This window comes from Bufo bufo, chromosome 4 (genome assembly GCF_905171765.1).
Source record: "Bufo bufo chromosome 4, aBufBuf1.1, whole genome shotgun sequence".
Taxonomy (NCBI): domain Eukaryota; kingdom Metazoa; phylum Chordata; class Amphibia; order Anura; family Bufonidae; genus Bufo; species Bufo bufo.
In genome coordinates, this window is record NC_053392.1 from 48901977 (window position 1) to 48926533 (window position 24557).

Sequence of the window (24557 nt, forward strand, 5' to 3'; positions counted from 1 at the left end):
AGCTGTCATGTGTATAGATGTACACTTGGGATAATAATTCCTCCCTATCCTTTCCTTACACTTCTAATGCTCTTTCCCTGAACTTCTATTGAGCAAAATATAAGTTTTCAAGTCTTTTCTACCACTGTCCCTAGCGCCTGCTGACATCTCTCCCTGCAAAAGGTACACTGGAAAATGGCTGAATCCAAGATGGCTGAGGTTATTTATAGGGCTGTAACATCACAGGGCTGGCTGGCTGCTGATTGGCTGCATGCATGGCATTGTGGGTGATCCCTCGTTCCCAGAGTTCCTTGCTCCATGTCCTCACATGTGCAGCAGCCATTTTAGGAAAAAATTTAATTCGTTACCACGAAGCGTGAGGAGATTTGGTGAGAATCTAATAATTCCTGAAATTCGAATCGAATTCCACTTCTTCAGCCTCAATTCGCTCATCTCTATTTCCTATCACACTACATTAGCGGCTTTGGTCTGTAATAGCTTTTTGTCAGCCACATGCTTCTAGGTCATAAGCTGAACATAGAATGCAGTTTTATGACGTTCTCAGCAAAGAACCTTCCTCAATTCTGCCCCTAATTGGCTTATCCAGGCTACCTGTCAAACTATGAGCCTATCAGGGTAAGCCCTCTTCCCATTTTCTCTGTGTCCTGTGATCCTCTATCTTCTTCCTCTCTTGTGGTTTTCACCTCCAATCTCCACAGTAATATGACGATGGCCGCCTTTTTTTCCACGATTCATCCAAAACAAATCAAGAAAACTTCAGATTCATATATATATATATACAGTATCTCAAAAAAATGAGTACCACCCTCAGCGTACAGCTTGTATAACAAGCCATAATAAGCCATTAGCCATTAAAGTCTAAGCCACTGGCAACAAAAGTGAGTACACCCCTAGGGGGAAATAACCAAATTATGCCCAAAGTGTCAATATTTTATATAGCCACCATTACTTTCCAGCACTGCCTTAATTCTATTGGGCATGGAGTTCACTAGAGCTTCACAGGTTGCTACTGGAATCCTCTTCCACTTCTTCATGATGACATCACAGGACTGGTGGATGTTAGAGACCTTGCGCTCCTCCACCTTCTGTTTGAGAATGCCCCACAGATGCTCAATAGGGTTTAGGTCTGGAGACATGCTGTCATGTGACAGAGGTTAGAAGATCTGAAAGACTGGCTGCACGTTAGTTTATCTCACAGCCTATATGTTTTCACTTGTTAGTGTTGTTGTTGGTAATGACCACACCTCTTGTCTCAGGTGTAGCTTGTGGTCATTACTGCTCCTCTATTTAGTCTGGAGTCACACATCATACCATGCGGTTGATATTATCTGCCTGGAGTTGGAAGAGCTGGTGTGTGGTCCTCATCTGAGTTCCTGCTCATCCAATTTCTATTGAAGATAAGTGTACTTCCCTTTGTATTTTGTTGTTCCCATTTGCTTGTTGTTTACTAGGCCTCAGGGAGACTCTGGTTTGTTCATCTGGGAAGGAACCAGTGGTCTCAGACCCTGTCACTACTCCTAGGGATATTCAGGGTTACTAGGGACTAAGTTTCCAGTGTGTGAATATTCCCACCTTCAGGGTCTATTCATACTGACAGGAGTCAGGGGTAGGTTTAGGGTCTCCTAGGTGGTGACCGTTTCCCTTTCCCTAGCCATGAGGCCTAGTTTCTGGTCATTTTCCTTCTGTGGTCATTCTATGTACCTCCCCTTACCCTACATTGTGATACATGCTTGGCCAGTTCAACACCTGTACCCTCAGTTTCTATAGCAAAGCAGTGGTCGACTTGGAGGTGTGTTTGGGGTTGTTATCATGTTGGAATACTGCTCTGTGGCCCAGTGTCTGAAGGGAGGGGATCATGCTCTGCTTTAGTATGTCACAGTACATGTTAGCATTCATGGTTTCCTCAATGAACTGTAGCTCCCCACAGCCGGCAGCCCCAAACCATGAAACTCCCACCACCAAGCTTAACTGTAGGCAGGACACACTTGTCTTTGTACTCCTCACCTGGTTGCCGCCACACACGCTTGACACCATCTGAACCAAATAAGTTTATCTTGATCTCATCAGACCACAGGACATAGTTCCAGTAAGCAAACTGCGGGCTTTCTTGAGTATCCTCTATAGAAGAGGCTTCCTTCTGGGATGACAGCCATGCAGACCAATTTGATGCAGTGCGTGGTGTATGGTCTGACAGGCTGACCCCCCCATACCCCCACCCCCACCCTTTTAACCTCTACAGCAATGCTGGCAGCATTTGTACGTCTATTTTGAAAAGACAACCTCTGGATATGACCCTGACCATGTGCACTCAACTACTTTGGTCGACCATGGTGAGGTCTGTTCTGAGTTGAACCTGTCTTGTTAAACCGCTGTATGGTCTTGGTCACCGTACTACAGCTCAGTTTCAGGGTATTGGCAATCTGGTGGAGATGCAAGCACAGCAATCGGCATCAGAAACAATTACCTTTCTTATCCCTTTTGTCACGAAAGCTAATTTGAATTATTTTTTCCCAAAACCCCAAACTATGCAAATAAGCATAGCAGATTCTAATGAACCCAAATTTGCCCAAAACAAATCCCACAACATTTGGGTTCACTGGAATTCGAAGTTTTTGAGAAATTTGGTACCAATCAGGTTCATTCGGAATCGATTCGCTCATCTCTTTGCCAAAGAACAGAACATGTCTGCACCTACAACCTGATCCTTATTTCCCTCACACTCTACAAATTTCATTGCCACGCTAAACCTCAAATTTGTTTTTCTTCCTAACAAGAAACATATCTGTTTCTCCCCTTTTGAAACCGTAAGGAAAATATCTCTTTTCACCTTATTTAGATGTCAGTAACAGCTCCGAGATGTCTTGATATCAGCAGGTTTTTCACACCCGCTGAATGCTTTACTCTTTCCATTTTTTTTATTATGAAAATATTTTTGTATATATTAAATCTCACATTCCCCCCCCCCCTATTTTTTTTGTTAAAATAGATTTTTTTCCCCCAATATATTTATTTCCACATCTGTTTGTTTAATTGATTTAATCCTTAACCAAAGGAATGCGAAAGTCTTGTGCTGGACTTTAAATAAATCCCCTCGGGGCAAGCGCTGTCCTACTTCTCTCGCTCTCTCAGCCGCCGCAATATCTGTTTGGAACATGGTAATGTTAATAAAACTATAAACTAACATCATTGAGATTAAGGAAGTCATAATCATTTTTACTGTCAGGACTGGCGAATTGCAACCCAAAGTTATTAGTTGAGTGAATTAGAAAACATACCAGATATATGATCTGCTCTCCATCCTTCTTATGTACTCTGTGAAACAATAATTAGTCATTTTTATTTGCTACGGAAATTATTACAAAGAGTCCACCGCCGACAACCCCCCCTCCACCCGCTACCATTGCTTCTCGTTTTTCTTTTTGTTTCCCATTGTAGACAGAAGGCTACTGTATTAATATAGATTTGACAAGTTAGGGGCTTAAGTACAGATTTCAACATTCATTTATTTAAGCAGACGCCATATTTCAACCCTGCATTCTTCTGTTGCATGGGATGTTTATTTTTTCGTCCTGCGGTTTTTAGCCCCGGAGTGATGACATAATGTAAGTGGGATGATTTCTAAAAGTGTGTCTAAATTTTTACAGAGATTTATTGGCTAATATAAATGTGCTCGTATATTTGCTTTCTTCTAGTTATATTAATTTATAATAGTAATACGCCATGGCTTTTTTTTTTTTTTATATTGTTTAATTTTTTTAAAATTAGAATTCTATTTTATAAATATGTTTTATTTCAATATTATTTTAAATATATTATTTTTCACTAATTCAAAAAAAAATTATGTTCATTTTATTTAATAAATTGTAGTTGTATAAATATGCTGTTCCCTATCTCTTCTTCTTCTGTTAAACTCCTTTTATGTCACTCTTTAGATGTCTATTGACCACAGCAGGGATGGCCAACCTGCGACCCTTCAGCTGTTGCAAAACTACAACTCCCAGCATGTCCGGCCAGCCTGCAGCTATAAGGGCACGTTGGGAGTGACAGTTTTTTCAACAGCTGGTGGGCCACAGGTTAGGTATCCCTGGACCTCAGCATTTAGTGTGTTAAAAGGCCAGGATCAGAGTCCCCTTTGATCCCAGCCATTGCAGCAGGACGTTGGCTCTATAATACACTGCCCCTGTGCCAGCGCCATCCTTTCGTCATAACCTTTGACATGGTGCATGAGGTTAGTTCTCACCATGACGTACAGTATTTAATTATATTATATTATTTTATTAATTAATTATTAATAAAAGAGAAGTCAAACATGGATAGACATTATAGACTGGTCAATTATTATAATTTTTTTTTTGCAAAAATACCATTAAAAAAAATCCAAAATGTAAACCCTTTCAAACCATTTTGATCAACTGTGATCAGATCTGATTTGATCGTTTGCACATCTGTAAGTAGTAATTTACTTTCTGTAATCCATTGTGTATTGTGTAATTTAGGCAGTGTTCGGGTAGGTTGACATCACATTTTATGCCTCTGTTTGATGTATACGTTACAAAAAAAAAAAGTATACAAAAATTCAGCACACCATGTTCTTCTATCCTGCAAAGTCCAGTAAAAAAAAGTTGCAATGGAACTCTATGGTGAACGGATGCCACTGTATGCCATTAATCTGAGGCATCCATTTAACGTATACGTTTTCTTCATACGTTAAAGGGAACCTGTCATCAACTTTATGCTGATCTCACTGAGGGCAGCATAAAATAGTGACAGAAATGCTGATTTCAGCGGTGTGTCACTCGTGAGCTAATACAGTAGTAAGTGGTTGCCGAGAACCAGCATCATAATCATTGCAGCCCAGGCCTTGAAAAGAGTCAGATCTACCTGAGAAGAGTCCTGGTTATTATAATCTCCTGCTCTCCCCGACCACCTGCTGATGATTGGCAGTTCTTTCCTACAGAAAAAGGGAGAAAACTTGGTAGAAGACTGTCAGTCATCAGCAGATGGGCGGGGAGAGCAAAAATTCATGAATAATCAGGACTCTTCTCAGGTGGCCGTGACTCTTTTCCAGGCCCAGTCTGCAATGATTGTGATGTTTTACTTTTAACTTATAAATGACAGATCGCTGAAATCAACTAACCTGCCTCTACTTTATTCTGCCTTTAGTATGGGTAGCATAAAGGTGATGACAGGTTCCCTTTAAATGGATGGGAAAAGTGTGATGTGAACCCAGCCTTCCCATTTGTGATGTATGTACATTGTGTACTCTAGAAAAACTCCTGGAGTAGGCCAAGAGAATGTCCATCTGGAACCCAGTATGTAATAGCACAGTAGACTCTCTTCTTTTGCATACAGTGGTATCTAGTGAAAAAATATGTATGTTAAATGACATTTTGCCATAGTTTTGATTTCTACACCACTGATTCCAGTTTTAAAGTGGTTGGGAAACGAATTGCCCGTAGAGCTGATTTAACCCTTATATGTACTCTGATGTACAGTTACATCGTGGTGTGATCTGAAGTACAGACAGCACCCAGCCTCAATAATTTGGATCAGCGATGATACTGATCTTGGTCATTTAGCCCCCTTTGATTATGTGGTCAGTTGTGACCACGTTTCTAAGGTGGCTTTCCCTGGGAGTGCTTTATTCCCAGGGCCTAAATGGCTCTCTTGGTTGCTGTGGTAGCCCTCGAGCCTGGTAGAAGTACCAGGCTTACCACAACGATGTTCCTATAGAGGCTTGCCTGTGGCAGGACTCTATAGGAACATAGTGAATCTCCCATAGACTGCAATGCTAAATCATTGCAGTCTATGGGAGAAGCAGTCAGTTGATCGCATGTTCAAGTCCCTTAGGGGGACTTAAAAAAAAAATAGAGAAAGTTTAAAAAAATATAAAAAAATTAATTCCAATCACCCCCTTTCCCCAGTTTACATATAAAAATAAATATAATGCGTATTGTTGTGTCCCAAAATGCTATAACTATAGAAAATATTTTTCCTGCACAGTGAATCATGCAATGGATTCCATTATTCTCCCCAAAAAATGGACTACAAGTGATACGAAAGGTCATGCGAACCCCAAAATGGTACCAATAAAAACTACTGTTCGCCCATCGAAGAACAAACTCTTATACAACTGTGTATAAATATAAAAAAGTTATAGCTGTCAAGAAAAACATGTTTGAAATACTTTTTTATTTTATTTTCAAAGGTTTTTTATTTTTTTAAAGTAGATAAACAAAATAAAACCTATATAAATATTGTATCGCAGTTATCGTACTGACCTGCAGAATAAGGCAGGCATATCATTTCTAGTGCACAGTGAACATCCTATAAAGAAAACCCCAAAACACCTAGGAGGAATTGCCTTTTTTTTTCAATTTCACCCCCACAAAGAATTCGTTCCTCATTTTTAAATGCAAGCTATAGTAAAATAAACAGTGCCATTGAAAGATACAACTTTATCCTGCGAAAAACAAGCCCTTAGGCGGCTATGTGGGCAGAAAATTAAAAAACAAATTGTGGCTCCTGGAAGACGAAGAAGGAAAAACTAAATTAAAAAAATAACATCAGCGTCCTGATCTGTAGAAGACAGAGACACTGTGAGCTGGACTTCATCTTTTTTCGTTACGTATTTCCTCCCACAGTCCCGGCCATCAGAGAGGCCGTTGCTTTTTTCAATAGTTTGCAAGCACGACCACCACTGATGGATTGCAGGATGGTCTGTAACCATGGAAACAAGCAGTGTATAATGTGATGAAAAAATTTGTCTTGCCCTCAAAGGAAGCAATATGAATAATAACAATAGATTAGTAAGTGCCTTGTAGTAACTTTCTCTACAGTATAAATGCCACTAATGTTGATCACGAATATTCGAATTGCGAATTTTAATCGCGAATATCGGCACTTCGAGAATTCGCGAATATAATGCCTGGAGATCATGAATTCGCAAATATTCGCGAAATATCGCAAATTCGAATATTGCCCCTGCCGCTCATCACTAAATGCCACCTGCTGAAGTGAGACAACCCCTTTAAGTGTAAAAAAATTTTAAATATTTATTTTATTTTTTATTTAAAAAAAAGAGGTTATATTAGAGGCTTGAGATTGAGAAAATTAAGATTGCCACTTTTGTACCCAAAGTATAAAGTTATCATATTTAATCCACATGGTAAACTTCATAAAAAAAAATAAGAAAGAAAAACCAATGTCAAAATTACAGTTTGTATTGATCATGACTCCAGGAAAACAAAATAAAAAGTGATTGAAAAGTTGTATGTACCACAAAATGGTACTAATACTAACTATGGCATAGGACTCCTGCACACGACCGTTTCCGTGGTCCGCAAATCAGGAAACCGCAAAATACGTATACTGGCCAAGAGCCTGCAGCTTTTTTTTTTCTACAGAAATGTCCTATCCTTGTCCGCAAAATGGGCAAGAATTCCGCGCGGGTGCAATGCGTGAGATGAACGCATTGCACCCGCACTGAATCCGGACCCATTCACTTCAATGGGGCTGTTCAGATGAGCAGTGATTTTCACGCATCACTTGTGCGTTACGTGAAAATCGCAGCATGTTCTATATTCTGCATTTTTCACGCAATGCAGGAAATGAATGGGGCTGAGTGAAAATCGCAAGCATCCGCAAGCAAGAGATGATGTTAGTAAATTGATAAAAGTCAATTTACTGTATTATTTTCCGTTATAACATGGTTATAAAGGAAAATAGTAGCATACTTAATACAGAATGATTACTAAAATGTTGCTTGATGGGTTAAAAAATAAAAAAAATGATCTCACCTCATCTACTTGATCGCGCAGCCGGCATCGTCTGCTTTCTTCTTCTTTGAGGACCTGCAAAAGGACCTTTGATGACCTAATCGTGCTCACCACGTGGTGAGCGCGGTGACGTCAGCGCAGGTCCTGCTGAATGAAGATAGAAGGATCTTCTATCTTCATTCAGCAGGACCTGCGCTGACGTCACCACGCTCACCACGTGGTGAGCACGATTAGGTCATCTAAGGTCCTTTTGCAGGTCCTCAAAGAAGAAGAAAGAAGACGATGCCGGCTGCGCGATCAAGTAGATGAGGTGAGTTAATTTTTAATTTTTTTTAACCCATCAAGCAACATTTTACTAATCATTCTGTTTTAAGTATGCTACTATTTTCCTTTATAACCATGTTATAAGGGAAAATAATAACATCTACACAACACCGAACCCAAACCTGAACTTCATTGAAGAAGTCCGGATTCGGGTCTGGGTACCACATTCAGTTTTTTATCACGCGTGTGCAAAATGCATTGCACTCGCGCTGAAAAAACTGAACGACCAACGCAATTGCCTGGGAGGCATCCGGAGCAAATCCGGGATGCCCGTCTGAAAGAGGCCTTACGGATGTCTGCATCTTTTGTGGCCCCATTGAACTAAATGGGTCTGCATCTGATCTGCAAATAATGCGGATCATATGTGGACCAAAACTACGGCCGTGTGCATGAGTCCTTACTCCTTAAAAAATCAAGCCTTACACAGCTGTAGAAAAACAAAAATGTTACTGGTATGCAGTTACACAAATTGTCTCAAGTGTTTCTATTGTGCAGTAGTAAACCCTAAAAAAAGCTATATACCGTAATTGTACTGACCCGAAGAATCAACTCATGTCTTCTGTACTGGTCTGTAAATGCCATAAAACAGAAAAATATGGAACTGCTATTTTTTTTATCCAGAGTCACCAAAAAACAAATAAGAAGTGGTCAAAAAGTAATGTGCTGTACATCAAAATGGTACCAGTAAAAACTACAGCTTGTCCTGTAAAAAAACAAGCTCCCACTCAGCTTCATTGATGGAAAAAAAAAAATTATGGATCCTAGAATATGGCGAAACAAAAACAAAAGTTATTTTTTTGTGCAAAAGTAGTAAAACATAAAACTATCTAAATGTACCCCATAAGTACATGGCGCAATTAACTACTTGTCCCTAAAAAAAAAAACTGAAACCTTACACAGCTCTATCGATGGAAAAAGGGAATGGGTTACAGAATATGGTGACTCAAAATTAGTTTTGTTTCTTCTAAAGTATATTGTACAAAGTATTAAAAAAAACTATATAAATCTCTGTAATTCTACTAAGGGCTCTTTCACACTTGCGTTATTGTCTTCCGGCATAGAGTTCCGTCGTCGGGACTCTATGCCGGAAGAATACTGATCAGGATTATCCTAATGCATTCTGAATGGAGAGTAATCCGTTCAGGATGCATCAGGATGTCTTCAGTTCCGGTACGGAACGTTTTTTGGCCGGAGAAAATACCGCAGCATGCTGCGCTTTTTGCTCCGGCCAAAAATCCTGAAGACTTGCCGCAAGGCCGGATCCGGGATCAATGCCCATTGAAAGGCATTGATCCGGATCCGGCCTTAAGCTAAACGTCGTTTCGGCGCATTGCCGGACCCGACGTTTAGCTTTTTCTGAATGGTTACCATGGCTACCGGGACGCTAAAGTCCTGACAGCCATGGTAAGTGTAGCGGGGAGCAGGGGAGCAGCATACTTACCGTCCGTGCGGCTCCCCGGGCGCTCCAGAGTGACGTCAGGGCGCCCCAAGCGCATGGATCACGTGATCACATGGATCACGTCATCCATGCGCATGGGGCGCTCTGACGTCATTCTGGAGCGCCCGGGGAGCCGCACGGACTGTAAGTATACCGCTCCCCCGCTCCCCGCTCCTACTATGGCAACCAGGACTTTAATAGCGTCCTGGGTGCCATAGTAACACTGAAAGCATTTGGAAGACGGTTCCGTCTTCAAATGCTTTCAGTACACTTGCGTTTTTCCGGATCCGGCGGGCACCTCCGGCAACGGAAGTGCATGCCGGATCCCAACAACGCAAGTGTGAAAGAGGCCTAACTCACAGAGTAAAGGTAACATTTTATTTATGCTGCATAGGGATAGACACAACATAATTTTTTTTTAAAAATAGAATAGTGGAGTTGCCGGTTGTTTCCATCTCCACCATAAAGAATTGATAAAAGCTCAGTTATATAGTAGGTAACCCCAAGTGGTGCCATAGAAAAACTCATCCTACAAAAATTAACCCTCTTGCTATGTTGACCAAAAATAATGCAAAAGCTATGACTTTTGGAATGGATCAATAAAAAACCCCAGCAAAAACAGAAAAAAATGCATTCCTAAAGCGGTTGTCAAGCTTTTTTTTTTTTTTACCTTTCTTAATTTTAACTGCTGTACCTGTGGAAACAATTCATACTCACTTGCTCCCTGCCGCTCCGTTCTGGCTCCCTGCCTCTCTTCACTGGTCTTCCAGTCCTCAGTTGGATAGGATCACGTTCGCCGCTGCAGCCAATAACTGGACCCAGTGGTGTCATGTTCTCAAGCGGCACATCCCTGCTTTGGGACACAACAAAGCCCGAGGCCAGTTGTTGGCTTGAGCAGGGCAGGTGACCCCATCCATCTCGAAATTTACAAGGCAGGAACCAGAAAACAAGTGAAGAGAGGCAGGGAGCCAGAACGGAGCAGTGGTGAGCAGGTGATGCAGTACTTCAGGTTTTCTAGACAGGCACCATTGGCTGGGGCTGGGGTGCAAATTAATATATTTTTTTTGAAGTGCTGGAAACTCCTTTAGGGTTAAAATAGGCTATTCCCTATGTGAGGCTTTTTTTTGGAATGGAATGAGTTGCAGGTTATTGGCAGGGTACATACATTTGTACATTATATATGAATTTTTCAAAATGGCGGAAAGCATAAAAAAAAATACCATAGTTTTATTATTTTTTACTCTGTTCATTGCTTAACTTAAAACTTGACTATTGCTTTGGTTCTTCTGAGGCAGCAACCAATGTTTAAAGGGATTCTCCTTGATTGTGGGGTCTAGGTGGGTTTAAAGGGGCTGTTTAAAGGTCGACTTGGGGGCAAATCTCCTGGGCCCACAGTCCCACTATCATTGAAATGTACATTAGGATGTGGAAATATATATATATATATATATAATGAAAAAAAGTTAAGAAAGTATTTACCCATGTGGTATAATATATATATATATATATAGATATATATATAGATATATAGATATATATATATACACATACGTAATATATGGATTTATAGTAAACAGGCATTTTCTAATTTTTTTTATTTTTTTTTGTAGTGGCATTTTTTTTACCCTTGCATGTGTTTTTTTATTTTTGAGCCAGTGACCCTTTTTTTTTTCAAGTCTGATGTTTTACCCTCAATCCCTATTTTTATTTTCTCCCATAGACCTCCGATGTTTTAATTTCAACTTAAAAAAAAAAAAAGCATGTGCATTGTGTGCATGTTTTTTTTTTACCAGTGCTTTTTTTCACATACATTTCTACAGAGGAAGTGACATTACAAGGGAGATATACTTTACTGTAAGCATAAAAAAGATAGACATGCAGCCATTGAATGCTAAACCATACTATATGGGCAAAACTCCTCAAAAACTCTTTAGATTTTTTGGCTGTATGTCAAGGAACCCGTACAACATTTTCGTCTGTAGGTAGGTAGTTTTTTTTATTTTTGTTTTTAGGAAAAATGGTGCAATAAATTGGTAAATACTTTCCAAGGTCATGTTGTATGGGTCCTTAAACAACACTACAAAATATGTTGATGCTATAAAAAAAGGTTTTAAAAAGAACAAGGCCCAGAGTATTTTTTTTGAATTTCAAAAATATTCTAGTCTCTATATTCTGCTTGTTCCACAGGGACATCTCAACAGCCTCTACAAAGGGAGCGGAAAATCCAGATTTTGCTACGTACATCTACAGGGGTCCACTGCGATCGTCTCACTGGTCTACACGTGTCCCCTGGAGTCATTGGTAATAGAAAACAAAAAATTCACTCCTAATAGACAGTCTGCTTGACAAAGCCAATACGGTAGCACTCAAAGCCCAAATTACTGCTAGCCTGATGACTTGGGAGTATATTATAAACTATCTGCATGGGCTCGGCTTTCTTTTTTTATGACAGGATGAAGCATATTTGAAAACCTATGCTCATGTTTTATTTAATTTTTTTTATATTGTAGCTAGTGTTTGCCTGACTGTAGTTGTGTCATTTGCATAATTATTGCATTAGGAAGCAAATGGGAGATTGGCTGAAAATAGCCCTTAAGCACTTACTCTATTTTAAACTGCTCTACGTTGCCCCGGTGCTTGATTTCCTACACAGCGGATATGCAAATAAGAGCATATTATCACTTGCACATGTTTGCTTAAAGGGACATACATAAGTCCTAGAAAGGTACACGTCAGTATGTTAATCGCATTGACTATATAGAGGACCTGGCTTCGTTGACACGGGACATTGGGTCAAGAGGTTAGTAAATGCCAATAAGAGGATCCAGACTTTCAGGGCTTAATAATAAATTGCAATTCATACAGGTAAAGTGCATTTGGAAAGTCTTTAGACCCTTTTACTTGTTTTATATTTTGTCACGGTGCAGCCTTGTGCTAAAAAAACAAAACGATTCAAAGGTTTCCCCATCAATCTGCACTCAATACCCCATTATGGCCAAGTAAAGACAGAATGTTCAAAATCTTTGCTAATTTATTGAAAAGGAAAAACTAAAACATTGCATTAACATAAGTATTCATACCCTTTTTTCAGGACTTATAGTATCTCACAAATTGAGTCCACCCCTCACATTTTTGTAAATATTTTACTGTATCTTTTCATGAGACAATATTGAAGATATGGCACATTGATACAATGTAAAGTAGTCAGTGCACAGCTTGTATAACAGTGTAAATTTGGTGTGCCCTCAAAATAACTCAACACACAGCCATTAATGTCTAGACAGCTGGCAACAAAAGTGAGTACACCCCTAAGTGAAAATGGCCAAATTGTGCCCAAAGTGTCAATATTTTATATGGCCACCATTATTTTCCAGCACTGCCTTAACTCTCTTGGGTATGGAGTCCACTAGAGCTTCACAGGTTGCCACTGGAATCCTCTTCCATTCCTTCGTGAAGATATCACGATGCTGGTGGATGTTAGAGACCTTGCTCTCTTCCACCTTTCATTTGAGGATGCCCCATGGGTGCTCAATAAGGTAGTTGAAGCAACTTTGGCAGTGATTACAGCCTCCAGTCTTCTTGGGTATGATGCCACAAGGTTTGCAGACCTGGATTTGGGTTTTTTCTGCCATTCTTCTCTGCAAATCCTCTCAAGCTCTGTCAGGTCTATGCCGACCATCAGCGGACAACTATTTCCAGGTCTCTTCAGAGATGTCCGATTGGGTTCAAGTCAGTGTTCTGGCTGGGACACTCAAGGACATTCACAAAGTTGTCCCTAAGCCACTCCTGTGTTATCTTAGCTATGTGCTCATTGTCTTGTGGAAAGGTGGACCTTCAGCCCAGTCTGAGGTCCAGAGCACTCTTAATCAAGTTTTCATTAAGAATATTTCTGTACTTTTGCTTCATTCAGCTTTCCCTCAACAGTGACCAGTCGCCCTGTTCCAGCTGCTAAAAAACAGCCCCGCAGCATGATGCTGCCACTACCGTGCTTCATTGTAGGGATGGTATTGGACAGGTAATGAGCAGTGCCTAGTTTACTCCAGACATGACACTTAGTATTGAGGCCAAAAAGTTCAATCTTGGTTTTATCAGAACATGGAGTCCTTTAAGTTTTTTTTTTTACACACTTTCATATGTCTTTTACTGAAGAGAGGCTTATTTCTGGGCACTCTTCCATGAAGCCCAGGTGTAACGCACCTAGTTGATCAGTTAGGATCTCAACTGCGGAAGCAATGGACATGCACTATTATCCCACTGCCCTTGTTCTTGGCTGTGGGATTCGCGGTTACTCAGTATGTACCCCAGGCGTCTCTCTCAGTCTTGGGCGGAGAGTTTGGGGTAACAAAATCATTTACCGCTATCCATCTATTTAGTATTACTGCTGGAGAGGAAGGTCTCCCAGTATTACAGGAGTCACAAGTTAGTATAAGCTTGTGCACAGTTCAGAGTTAGTATCTAGTATGCAATAAGTTCAGGGTTAGTATATAGCATGTCCTCAGTTTAGTATATTGTATGCCATAGGTTCAGGGTTAGTATATAGCATGTCCTCAGTTTAGTATATAGAATGCAGTAGGTTCAGAGCATGTCCACAGTTTAGTATATAGTATGCAGTAGGTTCAGAACATGTCCACAGTTTAGTATATAGTATGCAGTAGGTTCAGAGCATGTCCACAGTTTAGTATATAGTATGCAGTAGGTTCAGAGTTAGTATAGCATGTCCACAGTTTAGTATATAGTATGCAGTAGGTTCAGAGCATGTCCACAGTTTAGTATATAGTATGCAGTAGGTTCAGAGTTGGTTTGGGAGTATCGTCTCACACCAGTCAGGAACCACCCCACTCAGAGTTCCAGGACATTAATCAGAGCAGGTAACAGGCATATACTTGCGGTTAGTTGGTCCTGGCTAGGAAGCCAGCAGTGGGGAAGCCAGTGGCAAGAAGGTAGACAGTCCTTCACGCTGTTGTTAGGGATCCAGGTCTGGATATGTGGACAGAGTCCTCAGATGCAGTGGAGCTAGCAGGGTGCGCACTCCATTAGTGGAACACCCTGCTTAGCACCTGTCTTCTATTTAAGGGCCGGACGATAAGTGGGCGGAGTCACAGGACGGCCCAGCAGCCACTGCGTTCCACGCTGGAGCGCAAGCCAGCGTATCATCGCAGACGGCCGGTGCATTCCACGCTGGAGCGCAAGTCAGCGTATCGTCACAGGGAGCCGCTGTGATCCAGGCTGTACTGTTAGAGTACCCCCCCCTTAAGGGACCCCTTCGGGGTACCCCACTAGGAGAGGGTCGGTTGGGAAATCTTCTATGGAACAATCTTTGGAGTCTGGGAGCATGAACGTTTTGCACATCTTCCCAAGAGTCATCCTGGGGACCATACCCCTTCCATCTAATGAGATACTGGATCTTCCCCCGTCTTCTTCTGGAATCAATGAGCTGCTCAACTTCAAATTCTTCTTCTCCTTGGACCTGTATCGGAGGCAAGGGTCAAGGATCACTTGATGGGAACGGCCTAGATCTAAACGGCTTCAGTAGTGACACGTGGAATGTGGGATGTACCTGTAATCGCGGAGGAAGGGTGAGTCTCACCGCGTTGGGGTTAATAATCCTTTCTATCGGAAAAGGACCCAGGAATTGTCTTCCCAATTTCTTGGAAGGTACCCCCAACCGAAGGTTTTTTGTTGATAACCAAACCGGGTCCCCGACCTGGTAGGGAGGACTTTCTCTCCTACGATGGTCGTAGTAACACTTCTGTCTTTCTTTTGCCCGTTGAAGGTTGTCTTTTAGCGTCTTAAGGGTAGTTTGCAAAGTGGTCAGATAATCGTCTGTGGCTGGAACGTTTGTGGGAAGGCTGGTTTGAGGAAGAGACCTAGGGTGAAATCCGTAATTAGCAAAGAATGGAGTATGTAATGTGGAGGAATTCGTAGAATTATTATAGGCGAATTCAGCGAGAGGAAGTAGGCCCTCCCAGTCATCTTGGAGAAATGAGCAGTGACATCTGAGATACTGTTCCAGACACTGATTCACCCTTTCAGTCTGCCCATTAGTTTGGGGGTGATAGGCGGTAGACATTCTGTGGTCGATTTGAAGTCTGGAACAAAGTGCTCTCCAGAATTTGGATACGAATTGCGAACCCCTGTCTGATATGACCTGGCTAGGAATTCCATGTAACTTAATAATATTAGACAGGAATACCATGGCCGTTTCCTTGGAGGAGGGTAACTTCTTGAGGGGCACGAAGTGTGCCATCTTAGTCAGCAAATCCACTACCACCATGATAGTGTTGTTTCCTCTGGAAAGGGGAAGTTCAACTATGAAATCCATCGAGACCCATTCCCAGGGTCTGTTGGCGATGGGAAGACTCATTAGGAGACCATAAGGTCGGTTTCTGTCAGTTTTACATGAGGCACAGGTCTCGCACGTGGAAATGTATTCCTCAATTTGTTTGGTCATCTTTGGCCACCAGAAGTTCCTGCGTATCAGGGTTGTGGTTTTAGCAATGCCGGGATGTCCCGCGAGGGGTAAATCATGGCAAAGTTTGATCACCTGATTGGTGAGGGAGGGTGGTATGTACAGTTGGCTGTCCTTGTAAAGGAGACCCTGTTGGTTCTGCGAAAGACCAGGGGGGGTATTAGCATGGTCATTAATTAGAGCATCCTTGAGCTGGGTTTCCAACGTTATGGTGGCAAGGACGAGTTTCTTCGGTGGAATGATCCATGTGGGGGCCGTGTCTGAGGTGCGAATTTCAGCCAGTCGTGACAAGGCGTCGGCCTTCCCATTTTTTGAGCCTGGTCGGTATGTAATTTGGAAGTTAAACCTGTCAAAAAAAAACTCCACCGTACTTGACGGCCTGATAATGTTTTATTGGTTTTCAGGTATTGTAGATTACGGTGATCCGTATAAATTGTGATGGGGTGTATTGATCCTTCAAGTAAATGCCTCCAATTTTCCAGGGAGCACTTTATGGCGAGGAGTTCCTTTTCGCCTATGGGGTAATTGAATTCGGCGGTATTTAGCGTCCGGGAGTAGAACCCGATAGGATGTAACGGAGTTGAAAAAGAGCTTCGCTGGGACAGAACAGCTCCTATGGCTGCCTGGGATGCGTCTACTTCCAGCACGTAGTGATGGTTCGGATTTGGGAGAGTCAGTATCGGTGCCGTAGTGAACCTGTTCTTTAATAACTCAAACGCTGATTGGGCGTCCTTGGACCAAACGAACTTCGTGTTGACACTAGTTAAGCGGGTTAGTGGTTTAGTGGTAGCGAAGAAATCTTTAATGAATTTCCTATAGAAGTTTGAGAACCCCAGGAACCGTTGAAGAGCTTTCCTGGAATCCGGAATCGGCCAATTTTGGATGCAAGTGATTTTTGAGGGATCTATCTGGATACCTTTGGGTGAAATTATGTATCCGAGGAAGGGAAGAGAGGTAGTCTCGAATACACATTTTTCCTGTTTGACGTATAAGCGATGAACACTTAACCGTGCGAGAACCCAACGGACATGTTTCCTGTGATCGTGTAAGTTATCGGAATACACTAGTATATCATCAAGATAGATGATTACACATACGTCCAGTAGATCCCTAAAGATGTCGTTAATAAAATTTTGGAATGTGGCAGGGGCGTTGCACAACCCGAAGGGCATCACTGTATACTCGAAGAGTCCATACCGAGTGCGGAAAGCTGTCTTCCATTCATCACCTTTTCTGATCCTAATTAAGTTGTATGCGCCTCTCAAATCCAGCTTGGTGTAGATTGTTGCTGTTTGTAATCTTTCTATGAGTTCGGATATTAGCGGCAAGGGGTACCGATTTTTGATTGTTACTTTGTTCAAGGCTCTGTAATCTATAATGGGCCTTAGGCTTGAGTCTTTGTTTCTCACAAAGAACATCCCTGCTGCTGCCGGGGAGGTTGAAGGCTGAATAAAACCTTTTCGTAAGTTCTCTTCTAGGTACTGTTTGAGGTGAACAAGTTCTGGTTGTGCCAATGGATAAATTCTACCCGTGGGTATCTCACTACCCAGCAGCAAGTCTATGGGGCAATCGTAAGATCTATGGGGCGGAAGAGATTCCGCCTTCTTTGCGCTGAATACCTCAGCAAAGTCTGCGTATTGGCTGGGGACCTGGTTCACTCCCACGTGCATGAGAGATTTGAGAGGAAAGCAGGTCTCCATACAATAAGGTGACGTAAACTGAACTCTCCCCTGTTTCCATAGGAGGGTTGGCTGGTGTATTTGCAACCATGGCAACCCAAGAATCACGGGAAACAATGGAGAGTGTATGATATCAAGGGATAAGAATTCTGTGTGGTTATTTTCACATGTCACCATGAGGGGTTGAGTCTGACTGTGGATAGGACTAGAAGTGGTACCGTCAATGAAACTCATCGGAAACTCACGGATATCGGAACGTTTTTTCTCATGTGGGGAATTTTATTTCGCTCAACCAGATGCATATCGATAAAATTCCCCGAAGCTCCCGTGTCCACCATGGCTTCAACGATAATCCGGTTTTGGTCCCACTGTAAGGTGAGAGACGTGTATATGTAACCACCAGTACTATTTTTGTACTGCCTAAGGTACAAGACGTGCCGCTCTTACCTTCGCACTTCTTACGTATCGCGGGGCATCCGTCAACGGTATGGTCAGCAGACGCACAATATAAACAGAGGTTGAGGTTACGTCTCCTGGCTTTCTCTCTCTCGGTCAGAGGACCTCGGATCGCCCCAATCTCCATCATCTCTACAGCAGGACCCTGGCTGGACGGTCTTGGGTTGGGTGTGAAGCCTGAGACTCTCTCAGCTCTGCGTTCCCTCAGCCGTCTGTCAATGGTGGTGGCCTTCTGCATCAAGGCATTAAGTGTAAGTGGTAATTCTCCTCGGGCTAATTCGTCCTTCAGGGCCTCGGAAAGACCTAGGCGAAACTGATTCCTAAGGGTGAGGTCATTCCATTCAGTCTCCCGGGCCCAGCGAGTGTATTCCGCAATAAAGTCCTCTACAGGTCGTCTCCCTTGTTTAAGGCTGCGTATAGCGGTCTCAGCGGTCAGCTGTTTACTATGGTCCTCGTAGAGAAGGGCCATTTTTTCAAGGAACAGAGGGAAGGATTCCAGGACTGGGTCTTCTTTTTCTAAATAAGTATTGGCTCCCCCCTGAGGTATGAGATCATGGTAAGTACTTTTGTTCTGTCAGTTGGGTAAGTCCGGTGCTGCAGCTCAAACATTAGTTTGCACGCGTTCAGGAAATCCCTGAACTGCCTTTGGTCACCCGCGAATATCTCAGGTGGGCTGACTTTGGGTTCTGGTCCATCACGGGGGTGTCCTGGCCCCTGAGTGACAAGTTGCCGTATTGCCTGGTTTTCTAGCTGGAGATGTTGTATAGTCACATTGAGGGTCTCCACCCTCTTAGTGAGGGTGACGAGGTGACCTGCAACCTCCGCTGGATCCATGTGGGTTCCACTAATATGTAACGCACCTAGTTGATCAGTTAGGATCTCAACTGCGGAAGCAATGGACATGCACTATTATCCCACTGCCCTTGTTCTTGGCTGTGGGATTCGCGGTTACTCAGTATGTACCCCAGGCGTCTCTCTCAGTCTTGGGCGGAGAGTTTGGGGTAACAAAATCATTTACCGCTATCCATCTATTTAGTATTACTGCTGGAGAGGAAGGTCTCCCAGTATTACAGGAATCACAAGTTAGTATAAGCTTGTGCACAGTTCAGAAATAGTATCTAGTATGCAATAAGTTCAGGGTTTGTATATAGCATGTCTTCAGTTTAGTATATTGTATGCCATAGGTTCAGGGTTAGTATATAGCATGTCCTCAGTTTAGTATATAGAATGCAGTAGGTTCAGAGCATGTCCACAGTTTAGTATATAGTATGCAGTAGGTTCAGAGTTTGTATAGCATGTCCACAGTTTAGTATATAGTATGCAGTAGGTTCAGAGCATGTCCACAGTTTAGTATATAGTATGCAGTAGGTTCAGAGTTGGTTTGGGAGTATCGTCTCACACCAGTCAGGAACCACCCCACTCAGAGTTCCAGGACATTAATCAGAGCAGGTAACAGGCATATACTTGCGGTTAGTTGGTCCTGGCTAGGAAGCCAGCATTGGGGAAGCCAGTGGCAAGAAGGTAGACAGTCCTTCACGCTGTTGTTAGGGATCCAGGTCTGGATATGTGGACAGAGTCCTCAGATGCAGTCGAGCTAGCAGGGTGCGCACTCCATTAGTGGAACACCCTGCTTAGCACCTGTCTTCTATTTAAGGGCCGGACGGTAAGTGGGCGGAGTCACAGGACGGCCCAGCAGCCACTGCGTTCCACGCTGGAGCGCAAGCCAGCGTAACAACACAGGCGGTCGCTGCGTTCCACGCTGGAACGCAAGCCAGCGTATCATCGCAGACGGCCGGTGCGTTCTACGCTGGAGCTCAAGTCAGCGTATCGTCACAGGGAGCCGCTGTGATCCAGGCTGTACTGTTACACCAGGTTGGTGGAATGCTGCAGTGATGGTTGACCTTCTGAAAGTTTCTCCCATCTACACACAAGATCTTTGGAGCTCAGTCATAGTAGGCCTTCAGTTCTTGGTCAGGGGCCTTCTCCCCAGATTACTTAGTTTTGTGGGGCGGCCAGTTCTAGGAAGTGTCCTGCTTGTTCCAAACTTCCATTTAAGAATTATGGAGGCCACTGTGATCTTGGAAACTTTCAGTGCAGCAGAAACGTTTTTGTACCCTTCTCCAGATCTGTGCCTCTACACAATCCTGTCTCTGAGCTCTACAGGCAGTTCTTCTTTTGGCTAGGTTTTTGCTCTGATATGCATTTTAAGTTGTGAGACCTTATAAAGACAGTGGGGTATATTTTCAAATAATTTCCGATCAACTAAATTTACTAAAGGTAAAGTATTTGGGGTTTGAGCTAAATCTCAAGTGTCATAGCAAAGGTTTTGAATACTTATGTCCATGCAAAATTTTAGTTTTTACCTTTTAATAAATTTCCAAATATGTCTAACATTCTGTTTAAGTTACAGTTTAAATGTGGTAGGCTCAACCAGGGATAAAATGGATAAATGCTCAGTTGAGCAACTGTATTTATGTCCTTTACTCTTAGGACTTCAATAATAAACAATATAAAAATGGAAAATTGTGCTTAAGAGCTGTATATATAATCTAAAATTTATTAGAGGTCACCATAAATTAGATCACTGCAAATAGTGCACCACACTCATCTGCAACTGACAATACAAGGCTAAACCCTCACACTGATGTTAAAAAATGAAATTTTAGCCAATATATTCTTGTCAGGAACATATAAGAGCCCGCGCACCCCGCCAAGGTATCTCAGTGTAGCGCGGAACCTACCGCTAAATTACCTATAGTGTGTGAACACTCTATTCTGTGATTTTTCTTGATATGTATTGAATGTGCGTACGGTTATCGTTGGTAACATTCTAGTGCACCTGGTAGCCTGTGTCACATGGCCTGTTATAGGTGGTGCTCGCAGCCTCCTCCCTCCTCCCATTGTATTAGTGATCTTACTTTGGAGGTATGTGGGAGTTTGGCTGTGAGTCGGACCTTGGCACCTATCAGACAGTGTTCACACACTATATGTAGGTTAGCGGTAGGTCCCGTGCTACACTGAGATACCTTGGCGGGGTGCGTGGGCTCCGATATGTTCCAGACAGGAATATATTGGCTAAAATCTCATTTTTTAACATCAGTGTGAGGGTTTAGCCTTGTATTGTCAGTTGCATATTAGTGTGGTGCACCATTTGCAGTGATCTATTTACTCTTATATTTTCATCCACACGTTATTTCATCTTGTGTAGGATGTTTTTGTGGTACATGTGGTCCGCTGCCGGCATCCTACATCGTATGAATTTTTGCTGGGGATTGCTGTTAACAACGGATCACATGTGGAGGATATGCTTCCCCGGTTATAAATATGCTACAGTATTTGGGGTTTGAGCATTTCCTCCCAGTAAGGCCACTCTATTCTGTGATTTCTCACCATAAATGATCTACATGATATGTAATAGAACAGATAATTCATTAAAAAATAAAAAATATTTCAAAATAATTCATGAAATAATGCATAACAAACACATAACAAAACCTCTAAAAACAATGAATCAGAGGACTAGGTGTGAACTAGGGCCCAAGGGTGATTTTAAAGTGTTTGTACAGGGCCCATTGATCAGCACTGCCCAAAAAAATCTAAATCCTACTGTATGTCTATTTAGTGCCGCTGGAAGCAACCATAAACATAACTGGATTAACCATACTAAAATTGCTGGCAAATCCAATATAAATGGTTATACAGCTAGTACAGCATTATTCCGCTTGGTGATGTGATGTATGGTTGCACTCAGCCAGAGCTTACTGCTAGTTTTGCTGTGAACTGAGAGGATCGGGGATGCCGTACTGCCCACTCAGATAGTCCCCTGTATTACCATCCTTTTCTGTGGTGTCAATATGTGAAGTTTCGAATCCATGCAGTTTATATTCATTGTAAAGCTCAAACTTAGCAAATTTGTTCCACCATCTTCAGCATCTTCAGTGACCAAAATGTTTCATCATCTGTTCGAGTTCCATGTAATCTATAAAACATCTGATCACTTCTGTTGTCTTATAATATACACTTATCAGCAATAAAACGAAAACCATGAGAAGTTAAAGGGGATGTCTCATGACAAATACTAACTGTATCCTTTCTCTTCAGGATTAGAGATGCCTGATTGTTGGGGTCCAGGCCAATCACGAGAATGGGCACCCCATGTTACCCCCATTTGAAAGGACTGGCGGTCACTCGTGCACTGAGGTTTAATTCAGCTCTGTGGGACTGCAGGAGATCAGAGTCAAGTACACAGCTCTGTTGTTGCTAAGAGTCCCATAGAATTGAATGGAGAGGCAATGTGCATGCATGACTTCCACTCCATTCAAGCAGGGAAATATCGGGGCCATGTTTTTGTGATCTGTGTGGGCTCCAGTGGTTGGACCCACATACTGTAGTTCAGACACTTACCTTGTTCTATGGATTAGGGATAAATGTTTGTCATGAGATAATCCCTTAACATTGTGACAAAGGCATCTGTCAGGGGTGGAAATATTAGGCCGCAATTAAACAGTCTGTTTTGAGGGTGATATGTTGGAAGCAGGAAAAAAGGGCAAGTGTAAGAATCTGAATGACTGTGACTAGGGCCAAAATAACATGTCTAAACCAATGGTTCTCAACCTTTTCACGCCAAGTATCCCCTAGTGACAAGAAGTTCGTACCGAGTGCCCCCAAGGAAGCAAACAATGATAAATGTTCAGACAACTCTAATCTTCCTGTCAAAATGACCTATAATGGATGACTGAATGACCCACTAAATTACATTTAGCACTACCAAACATACAAGAGAATACTGCATCAAGGGGCGTTGCTAGGTTAAAATATAAGGGGCCTGGGCCCCTGATGTTTTGTCTCAGGCCCCGAATGTGCTGCTTGCCAGAAAGATACAACTGTATTGATGTCCTAAGGACGGCAATACAATTGAATCTAATGCCCTGCAAGAGCTGAAGGACCTGTGATGACATCACAGTCCATTTGATCAGTTCTTAATGCAGAAGCTGAAAAGGACCTGCGATGATGTCACCATCATGTGACCAGTGCAGGAGAGGACGGCTCAGCAGTGAAGAGAAGTCCTGGGAAGAAGGTGTGGTGAGGTCTGTACATGAGGAGAGGTAAGTGAAGGGGTAGATTACTCAGTGTGAGAGGCAGAGCAATGTTGGGAGTTGTAGTTATTTAACTGGGACTGTATGTTAGGGCTGAAGGGATGAAAGTTATTTACATAGGACAGTGGGTGGAGTGATGTTATTCACAGGGGACTGAAAGTTGAGTTGGTGATGTTATTTACATGGGAATGCATGTTGGAGGTGGCTGGGGCAGGGTGATGTTATTTACATGGGACTGAATGTTGAGGGGTAATGTGATTTAGGGTACTTTCACACTTGCGTTATTCTTTTCTGGCGTAGAGTTCCGTCAAAAGGGCTCTATGCCGGAAAAGAACTGATCTGGCATATCCAAATGTATTCTTTTTTTTTTAAATTAAATCTTTATTATATTTTTTTGACATACAAAAAGAATTTTAACAATCTTTTAATTTAGTAACATTTAATAATTAATAACATATCCCACTCACCACCCTTATTCGTTGACTGCTTCTCTCGAGGAAAAAAATAAATACAAATAAAATAAAAAAATTATATCTGACTTTTCTCTCTCAACTCCGCCCCCTGGCCCCGACTCATGATAATACCCATTTTCTACAGAGGAAGTCACTATAATAACCATTTCTAACATATTCTAGCAAATCTATATTTTTTCTTGTTATTTACCAGATGAAATTCCTCGCAAGCAAGTGAAATTCTAATAAGCTTCTCCCATTCCTTGATCGTGGGTATAGCACTACCTCCCCAGTGTTGAATAATACACTTCCTAGCTTGAAAAAGTAATTTGGAAGCTATTTCTCGATGTTGGGGGGTGTCCATTCTGGATAGAAATCCGTTCAGTTTGCATCAGTATGCCTTCCGTCCTTCCGGTCTGATGGTATTAACATGGGACTCTATGGTGAAGGGAGGAATATAACTACAGGGGTCACTGCAGGGGGCATTATAAATACTGGGGGCACTTCAGGGCGAGCATTATAACAGTAGGGGGTGATAAAAATACTGGGAGCTGTTCTACTAATGGAGGCACTCTTGGGGAGCTTTATCACTGCTGGGGGCACTGTAGGGGGCATTATTACTAATGAGAGCATTCTAGAAGTTTATTACTATTGGTGGGACTATGAGGAGCACTATTACTATGGGAGGCACTCATTTTCCTTCAGGGTAGTATCTGGGGGTATTGGAGTGCACAGCGAGCAGCAGGAGAACACTGTGGGGACTCCAGGTTGGGAAATGTAAGGAAGCGAAGATGTCCGTGTGTCACACTGTACAGAGATGAGGCGCGGCTGAGAGAAGTTGTACGAACCAAATGGAGAAGATGAT

At 42.3% G+C, this 24557-nt stretch overlaps 1 protein-coding gene across 6 annotated transcripts in view; it reads left to right on the forward strand.

Moving 5' to 3' along the window:
* PKHD1 (PKHD1 ciliary IPT domain containing fibrocystin/polyductin) overlaps positions 1-24557 on the forward strand; it is a 625550-nt gene that overhangs the window by 433295 nt on the left and 167698 nt on the right. For all 6 annotated transcript variants that reach the window (XM_040427208.1, XM_040427210.1, XM_040427212.1 and 3 more), the window contains one exon: positions 11728-11841. In XM_040427208.1, the coding sequence (XP_040283142.1) occupies positions 11728-11841 (114 nt within the window). The remainder of the gene's footprint in view (positions 1-11727; positions 11842-24557) is intronic.